Source organism: Triticum dicoccoides, chromosome 7A (genome assembly GCF_002162155.2).
Source record: "Triticum dicoccoides isolate Atlit2015 ecotype Zavitan chromosome 7A, WEW_v2.0, whole genome shotgun sequence".
Classification (NCBI taxonomy): Eukaryota; Viridiplantae; Streptophyta; class Magnoliopsida; order Poales; family Poaceae; genus Triticum; species Triticum dicoccoides.
In genome coordinates, this window is record NC_041392.1 from 11,195,264 (window position 1) to 11,204,948 (window position 9,685).

At 42.8% G+C, this 9,685-nt stretch overlaps 1 protein-coding gene across 5 annotated transcripts; it reads left to right on the forward strand.

Annotated features, from left to right (window-relative positions):
* Window positions 1-1,197: 1,197 nt before the first annotated feature.
* On the forward strand, window positions 1,198-5,156 carry LOC119329872 (probable methyltransferase PMT17). 5 transcript variants are annotated; one of them, XM_037602968.1, is made up of 7 exons: window positions 1,198-1,379; window positions 1,711-1,803; window positions 2,144-2,846; window positions 2,937-3,147; window positions 3,252-3,549; window positions 4,026-4,493; window positions 4,656-5,156. In XM_037602968.1, exons 3-7 carry the CDS (start codon window positions 2,163-2,165, stop codon window positions 4,882-4,884), a joined length of 1,890 nt encoding a protein of 629 aa, XP_037458865.1. In that variant the 5' UTR covers window positions 1,198-1,379; window positions 1,711-1,803; window positions 2,144-2,162; the 3' UTR covers window positions 4,885-5,156. The 5 variants fall into 5 exon arrangements, with proteins under 5 accessions (XP_037458865.1, XP_037458863.1, XP_037458866.1 ...); XM_037602966.1 differs by having other exon boundaries at window positions 1,198-1,374; XM_037602969.1 differs by lacking the exon at window positions 1,711-1,803.
* Window positions 5,157-9,685: the final 4,529 nt, after the last annotated feature.

Genomic DNA, 9,685 nt, shown 5'->3' on the forward strand with positions numbered 1-9,685 from the left:
TCGTGAGAGACACGGTTTTGCTTCCGCGAGAGGCACGGTTGTGGTTTCGCGAGAGTCACGGCCGTGCATCTCGGAAAGGAAAAAAATGCGTTCTTTATTTTTTTGTCTTTCACGAGAGTCACGGTTTTGCTTCCGCAAGAGGCACGGTTGTGCTTTCGCGAGAGTCACGGCCGTGTTTCTCATAAAGGAAAAAAAACACATTCTCCGTTTTTTTCTTCCGTGAGAGTCACGGTTTTGCTTCCGTGAGAGGTACGGTTGTACTTTCACGAGAGTCACGGTCGTACCTATCGGAAAGGAAAAAACAAAATGTGTTTATTGTTTTTTTTCTTTCGCGAGAGTCACGGTTTTGCTTCCGCGAGAGGCACGGTTGTGCTTTCACGGGAGTCACGGCCGTGCATCTCGGAAAGAAAAAACGCGTTCTCTATTTTTTTCTTTCGCGGGGGTCACGGTTTTGCTTTCGCAAGAGGTACGGTGTGCTTTCGCGAGAGTCACAGCCGTGTATCTCGGAAAGGAAAAAAACGCATTCTCTGTGTTTTTTTCGTGATAGTCACGATTTTGCTTCCGCGAGAGGCACGGTTGTGCTTTCGCGAGAGTCACGGCCGTGCCTCTCGGAAACGGAAAAAAATCATGTTTTCTGTTTTTTTTATCCACGAGAGTCACGGTTTTGCTTTCACGAGAGGCATGGGCGTGCCTCTTTCGAAAAGGGAAAATACCCGTGCTTTTGTCCGATTTTTTCTCTTGTTTTAATAAAGAAAGTTCGTCAAAACTTATCAACATGGAATCTGGTTTGAAAGATCTCGGAATCCAACTATGAAAACGGTTCGAGATTTGGATGCACGGTTTAAGAGATAAAACGTTTTGAATAAACGGATCTACGAAAAAAACTCTCAAATTGCGACAAATAACCTGCTGCATGTGCGTCACTTGTCACGACCAGGAAAGCTGGAGTGTTCTTAGTAACGAGTACTCTTTAATTACTGATTTCGGTGTAAGAAGGCCCAAATCTCAACAGCAAAAGAAAAATGCAAAATGGTAGAAGGCTCTGGGAAGCAAGATTGACTGGCTGGCTCACGGGCCATACGGGGTGTGGGCCGGGCTCGCGAATGGTCAGGGTAACAGCGAAGCAAACGCCAGAAAGAAATTAACTATAACTAGCCTACCCCTAAAAAAAAACTATAACTAGCCTGAACACATGGTTTTACTAGATTTGGTTCCCCCCTTTCTTCTCCAACCAATCCAATTCTTCGCCGCCGCCGCCGCCGCCCTCTCGGCCGCAGGCGGTCGCCGCTGCCGGATTGCCTCCTCGCCTCGTCCGTCCGTCCGGCGACACTGCTGCACCTGCACCCAGGGGAAAGCGCCGCTTCAGGGGAAGAGGTAAGGTAACCTTATTCCACACTGGCTCACTCGCACTCTCCTCCTGTTCGTCCGAGGCAGGCCGCCGAGCTTAGGATAGGGATTTCAGGGAACCCAATCCTCATCTTTCTTGTTGGATAGATTGTCGTAGGTAGTGATTTCATCTCCATTCCCTCCCCCTGATTGAAAAAAGGAAGGATTTTTGCACGCCCAAAAGATAGATTCTTTTTCCCCTCTCCCTGAGTTGGTTCCCGCGGGCAATGGGACGATTAACTGAAAATTCATGAGCGGATTTTGGGTCCCGACTCCCAAAATCAGTGATGAGGTTCTGCTACTTTTTTCTTTTCTTTTTTGCAGGTTCTTTGCTTGGTTCGTTTGGCTGGAAAGGCCCATACATGTGCACTTTGCTGCACATCATTGTGTTTCTCTTCTGTCGGGAAGTAGTGTCAGGTAAGGATGATGGGTACTCATTAGCAGCAGCAAGTGCTCTCTACACTTTCTGCAGCTGCCATTCTTGTTTAATCAGGATCAGGGAGGGGGGAGGGAGAGCTTCTTCTGACCCCCATTATCCATTCACAGCTACCTGCTGTCACATTCCACTTTGCCTTCTCTGAATCCACAATCATGTACTGAATTCAGTTGCAAAAATTCCATCCTGGTAAATGTTTCAGAGTTGTCGATCACCTCCATCTCTTCTTTTCTGCAATCACACAGCGAAATTACTTTAACCCTCTGCCATGTGTTAGCACTACTGCTCCATCCATATGTGCTGAACTGCACCTTTTTGCAGGTGGCAGTAACAGGGCGGGATGCGCCACCTGGAGTTCCAGAGGATGCGCGTGACGCTGGCAATCGGCGTGGTCGGCCTGTGCGCCACGGCGTACATCCTTGGTGCCTGGCAAGGCACCTCGTCCGCCATAAAGGACGCCCCCAGGCCTGTGTACGCCAAGACGCAGTGCGACGAAGCTGCCTCGCGTGCCCCCAGCAATGCGTCAGGCGCCCCCAGCGTCGCCTCGGTGACATCCTCGGGCGCCCGTCTCGATTTCCAGGCCCACCACCGGGTGGCCTTCAACGAGTCGTTGCTGGCGACGGAGATGATCCCGCCGTGTCAGCTCAAGTACAGCGAGTACACCCCTTGCCATGACCCGAGGACGGCGAGGAAGTTTCCAAAGGCGATGATGCAGTACAGGGAGAGGCACTGCCCCACAAAAGAAAAATTGTTCCGGTGCCTGATCCCTGCGCCCCCGAAGTATAAGAACCCCTTCACGTGGCCGCAGAGTCGGGATTATGCGTGGTATGATAACATCCCTCACCGGGAGCTGAGTATCGAGAAGGCCGTGCAGAATTGGATTCAGGTTGAGGGGGACAGGTTTAGGTTCCCTGGTGGTGGCACGATGTTCCCGCATGGTGCTGATGCTTATATCGATGATATCGATGCCCTCATACCGTTAACTGACGGCAACATCAGAACTGCACTTGATACTGGATGTGGGGTGAGCTTGCTTGACAAATTTGTATGATATTGTTTCTTATCTCTGAAGGTTTTAGGGTCTTAGGATGGAAGCATTCTGGCTGTTTTTCAGGTGGCAAGTTGGGGTGCTTTTCTTCTGAAGAGGGGCATCATCACCATGTCATTTGCACCAAGGGATTCGCACGAGGCACAGGTACAGTTTGCGTTAGAGAGGGGAGTGCCGGCTATGATTGGAGTAATGGCAACCGATAGAATCCCATATCCTGCTAGAGCATTTGACATGGCGCACTGCTCTAGATGTTTGATCCCATGGAACAAGCTCGGTATGTTTTTCATGACATTGTTTCAGATTTTTAGTTACATTGCACTGGACACATGTTCAATGAATGTATAAGTAGAGCTTATGTTTTATCATTCTTGTCAACAGACGGTTTATATCTGGTTGAAGTAGACAGAGTTCTAAGACCAGGAGGCTACTGGATCCTCTCTGGGCCTCCAATCCGTTGGAAGAAGCACTACAAGGGGTGGCAAAGAACAGAGGAAGACCTGAAGCAAGAGCAAGATGAGATTGAGGACCTAGCAAAGCGCCTCTGCTGGAAGAAGGTGGTAGAGAAAGATGACCTTGCCGTATGGCAGAAACCTATCAACCATATGGAGTGTGCTAATAATCGGAATGCCGACGAAACTCCGCAGTTCTGCAACAGCAGTGATGTGGACACTGCTTGGTAAGATTTCTGTTATGCTTTCTCTGAGTATTGTACTTTTTGTACGCTTGCAGTACCTCATTGTCTGTAGTTCCGAAAAAACCTCTATTTCTGGCTGTTCTGAAATATATAGCCTGGTTTGTTTAGCAAGATTATCCTTGTATGAACCTCATGCTATAAATCATAGCTTGAATTTCCTATTTCCTATTCTTTGAAAAAGAAAGTAGTTTATCAGGTTTCACTAACATCATTCTGAATGGTGTCTTCTTAAGTGAAACTAAGTATGAGTTTATCTCTTGTGTCAGTTTTGGAAACATTATACAATATTTTCTCTGGCTTATGGCTCAGTTCACTTACAATCGTACAATAACTCGACATTGTAGCAACCTAGCAGCACACTAGTACAGTCATAAATGCTTAGACCTCAAGGCCATCACAATGCATTCTCTGTTATTTTCCTGATCAGAAAAACACAAACTGACTGTGTGACCACATAGGTACAAGAAGATGGAGACATGCATATCTCCTCTGCCGGAAGTGCAAACCGAGGAAGAAGCTGCTGGCGGAGCCCTCGAGAAATGGCCAGAAAGAGCATCCGCAGTTCCGCCGAGAATAAACCGAGGTTCAGTTTCAGGCATCACCCCTGAGAAGTTCGAAGAGGACAAGAAGTTGTGGGCAGAGCGAGCGGACCACTACAAGAAACTGATCCCGCCACTGACCAAGGGGCGATACAGGAACGTGATGGACATGGATGCGGGGATGGGGGGTTTTGCTGCTGCGCTGATGGAGTATCCACTCTGGGTGATGAATGTGGTGCCTTCAGGTTCTGCTCCTGATGCCCTCGGTGTTATCTACGAGCGGGGGTTCATCGGGACATTCCATGACTGGTGTGAGGCTTTCTCGACGTATCCCAGGACGTATGACCTCATCCATGCTGATAAAGTGTTCAGCTTTTATCAGGATAGGTAATGCAAATAACCGATTGTTTGAGTTCTGTCGTCATGTATTCCTTTTCTGCTCCAATTTCATGCTTGTGTTTTGGTTGTTATAAGGAAGTTCAGATTAAGCAAGTGGAGACACTAATGATCAAACTGTAATGTTGAACAAATTTTTTACAATGGTTACAGGTGTGACATAACATACATTCTCCTGGAGATGGACCGGATTCTGCGGCCTGAAGGGACGGTGATCTTCAGGGACACCGTGGAGATGTTAGTGAAGATACAAGCCATCACCAATGGCATGAGATGGAAGAGCCAGATCATGGATCATGAATCCGGGCCGTTCAACCCTGAGAAGATCCTTGTGGCCGTCAAAACTTACTGGACCGCGGAGCCTGCCCAAAAGCAGCAATAGCTATCGCCTTCCTCAGTGTTGTTCTATGTCGTCTGCTGCTAAAGTTCAAACAGAAAACCTTTCTGTTGAGTCTTCATTGACTGTTCTCTTAGCTTCAGGATATATCTGTATATAGTAGGTGGGAATTCGCTGTATCATCATCGGTTTAATTTTGCGGTCTCTGACTCGTGAGCTGTGAGTGTGACACGGTGCTACACGATGGTATTCAGCAACCGTTCCAAGAGGATATTCACTTATATTTTTGAGAAAGCTGGATCAGATGAATGTGCTTCTGTCCGAATCATTCGCTTTTTTTTCAGTCTGAGCAATTTTCATCCCAAGAAAGGGCAGACCAAACGATCTTTTGAGCAGAGGTGCAGAATCCAAGTCCAAAACATCTGTTCAAAAACTGACACGCAGCCGGCCAAAAGAAAGGCTCGATTCATGAACCAAATCTGAACTATATTCGACTGAATGTTTCTCTTTTGCGCAGAAAGTTCGGACTAAAAGAGGAGGCCCAGGAAGAATGTATGATAAACCAAGCTGAATGTGCTGGTTGCGGAACTATTTGTTCTTCAAAATCCAAACAATCTTCAACAGGAAAGAGAACAAGACTGAACTTTGTGTTGGGAAATGACTCAATCTTCAACAGTTCATCATCTGAGTGAGACCTATTAGAAGAAGATTCTAGTCACTGGTCACCCGAAATGACAGGCAGCCGGCAGCATGAAGAGTATCACTACTACTACTACTATCTTTTTTAGAAACACTACTACTACGAAAATCCGAATGGCAGCACAGCAAAATTATCCACGCAACTCATCAGTACAATTGCAGATTTCCATATAATTAACAGTCATGATATAGTAATAACATTTCATGTTCCATCAACCGAATACAAAGTAAGCTTGGTTTATATATTGTTCATCATACGCTCACCACGCAGGATTTACAAATCTGGGTTGATGCACAGCCCGGCATACACAACCATTTTATTAAGAACCAACCAGCTTGATCAACTGTGAACAGCACACCAAGCTGGAGTTATAAACCAAAAAAGCAATCCAGTGCCCGCTTGACAATCACACACCAATCCAATCCAATCAAGCACACCCACATCAGGTATATATGTATCCTGTTGAAGAAAGCACACCATTTATATCCTCCATGCGCAAGTACGTGGCAACACCCTCACCATACCGCAGATGGAGCTTGCAACAAACACACTTCACTGCCAAAACAGACACTGAAAATGGGAAACAAACACTCCAGACTCCAGAGAGCCGTGATGAAATCACAACTTGATTGTAACAGAGATAGACTGTTCCCTTTCCATGCTCCAGATTACCTAGGAAACAAGGAATGGAAATGGAAAGCATCAATTTATGAGATTTAATGACACTAGATATAGTTTGCTCAATCTATCTATTGACATAATGCAACCCATGCCAAATGAATCATACTTTAGAACAGAGACCCTCAGGAGGGTCTTCTTGAAGCAATCCAAATAACTATTGCTGGGTTGACGTCATCCATGATGGCGTAACCAACCACGTCGGCAGCTTCTTGGTGCAATGAACGATACAGTAGTTGACTCACATCTTTCTCGAACCAGTAATTCAAAATAATTGTTCTGAAACAAGAAGATTAATTTCTCTTTTCTCTCTTAAGACCTGAAACCCTCCATAACCGCTCCATAACAGTTTTCCGGAAGCATAGGGTCCAAATTCACGATTAGGAATGCCACACCCTGCCAGATCAATGTCTTCTTCTCCATAATGAAAAATCTTCAGAAATCTTTCATTTCCTAGAGAAGCATTGATCTCACCTGCGATGCTTGGTATCTCTACTATGGAGTTGACGTCTATCCCTCGAAAATCATCGTCCTCATCTTGCTTATGAAACACGGGCATTAAATGGCAAAGGTTTAACTCCTCCGCGATTGCCCTCTGCACGGCTCTTCTACTTTTCCACTGAAAACAATCTACATGGATAATTTTGCCAAACTGCTCTCTCGTGTCAGGATCACTTCTTCCGGATTTCGGCTGTGGCTTTAAGAAGAGCAGATGCTCCTACACTGCAGCCTTCCCAACCACCAAAGAAAAATGATTTTAGCTCTGTAATCTGTTTCTAATGCGAGGAGATCAAGCAGCACACTGGGGGAGTCATCAAAATTGGTGTGGTGGGAATGAGCATTTGTTAGATATGACTTCTGCAGTACATATAGCGTTAACATTTGTAGTAGGAACTCCCTCCGTCCCAAAATAAGTGTCATCGATTTAGTACAACTTTCTACAGGAGTGCATCTTATACATGAATGAATTGGGACGATGAATGACGCGATGTTGAATATAAGGTCAGTTGAGTAACCTATAGATGTTCAAAAGAATTATTCTTCTTTTAGATAATAATATAATACTAGTAGGTAAATATTCTGTCAAATGGGTAACTAAATATTTTCCCATTATCAATGCAGGTGTTCTATACCAAAAGCAAACCAAATTGCAATGCTTGTCCAATGAGAAGCGAATGTAGGCATTAAGCAAGACATTCACAACTTATATTCGATCCTTGCACCAAACTGCCTTATGTTGATTGAGATTTGTGAGACAAATATTAGTTTCACTCAGAATACAACTTATTTCTAACTAGTTGGTTCTATTAGTTTTGATAAACATCATTTTTCTTTCTTTTGTGCAGCTAAAACTTATCTTGGATTCTTGGTCTTAACTTGGAACTCCTATTTTTGTGTACTTATTGATTTGTAAAATTCTTGATCTTCTGAATTTTCCTCTGTTTTCCCGATTCCTTTTGATGAAGTGAGTGGTAGCATGCCCACTCTAAATTCTACTATCTGATTTGTGGCTTGAGGAAAGTACACAGGAAAAGGATTTTCACACTAACAACTCTAACCCAATTATCGAGGAGCCAGTAAGTCCAGCACAGGAAGAACATTCAAACACTTTGGAAAATGATATTGAAGATTATGATCCAGATACTGGGTTAAATGCTCAGTATATGGATCATAATCTTCAACAGCATTTTCCAATGTTTCTGAATGTTCTTTCTGTGCTGGACTGGCTAGCTCCTCGATAATTGGCTCTGAGTTGTTAGCGCTAAAAACCATTCACTGTGTACTTTCACCAAGCTTTTCTCATGAGGCGCAGAAAGTGCAAGCCATGCACTTCACTAACAGGAATCGAGAAAACAAAAAAAAAATTCAGAAGGACAAGAAAATTCGCAAATCAATAACAATTAATAAGTACACAAAAGTAATTGCACCTATTTAAGACCAAGAATCCAAGATAAGTCTTGGCTACACAAAAGAAAATAAAAATGATGTGTAGAAACTAAAATAGCCATTGGGTTATTAGCGGATTATATTTTGAGTGGAAATAATGTGTCTCACAAATTTCAACCAAAGCAGCTTGGTGCAAGGACCAAATATAAGTTTTGAATGCATTGTGGAGGCACTTGCGAAATGCCTACATTCATTTCTCAATGGATAGGCACTGTAATTTGGTTTCTTTTGGAACAGAAGACCTTAATTAATTGATGACTATTTATTTATCCTTTCTAAGGAATATTTATGCACTAGTTCATAAAGAGAACCAATTCATCTTTAGATCCTATGAATATTGTTTAATATGCTATATACTTTAGTTATTATTTGTACATGATGATTTATAGAGATTGAAATTTACTTGGAAAGAAATCATTTGAAATTATCTCTACATTTATTTGTACATATCATTTGCTAGTAAAAAAACAAGCTCACAAATTTGAAATTATATTACTATACTCACAGTTTTTATTGATCAAGATTACACCTACGAGGCCAAAGGTAAAGCGAAAAGATGAAACTGCCAGCTTAATATCGGTAGGGAAGTACTTAAGAACAGTGCATTAATCATGCCGTCTTAATAGCTTTACACATGTTACAATCATGTGAGGAAATTAATAAGCATCTACCATATCCAGAGTGGAGGAGGATGGAAGAAGTTTGAGAGGAATATCAGCTAAAACAGTATCTCTAGCGCTAAAATAAGAATATATAGTGCAAGATCATGACAGATTTAACACGTCACTGAAAAATATGTAGAAAGGTGTGAGAGATGATATAATAGAGAGAAAGTGACAAATAGTATAATAAAGCGAATTAGTGCCTTTTGTCTACAATAATATAAATAAAATAACTATGCCATGCAGACCTCTGCTTATACCAAAGTATTTAACCAGTAGCTAAATCCATTGTCGCGAAGTATGAACAACTCTCAATTTAGGCATAGCCTTATTCTAATAGAAGAAAACTGAAATGATACAGTAACAAATCTATTATAATTCTGATGACCAAAATTACGAGACGTCTTGACTTCACCATTATACTCACTGGCTGAACACATCTGTATAGCAAAAGGTCAATAAGTGTACCGGAAACATTATGAACCTCATTTTTGTTCCGTGCAATGCATACATGTGATGGGCTCAAAAACAGTAGACAGTTCAGAAAACCCAGCTGGTCCAAAAATGAGCATGGAATAAGATCTTATCTCAGAGTCTAATCACTCTCTACTTCACTGAGGAAGAATTAGTATGTCTTGGTGAGTCGAAGCAAACAACTGAAAGAAACAACTTTTTCATGGTTTGAGTGCAAGAATCAGCTTACATATCACAATAATAAGACCATGACAAAGAATCTCCTCGTACCATCTTTCATAATTGCAGTCACTTGCCATTGTGTGCTACAGCCATGAAAAAAAATGATAATAAGAAAGATTAAAAGAAAAAATAAGAAAGAAATCACTCTTAAATAAAACAGTAA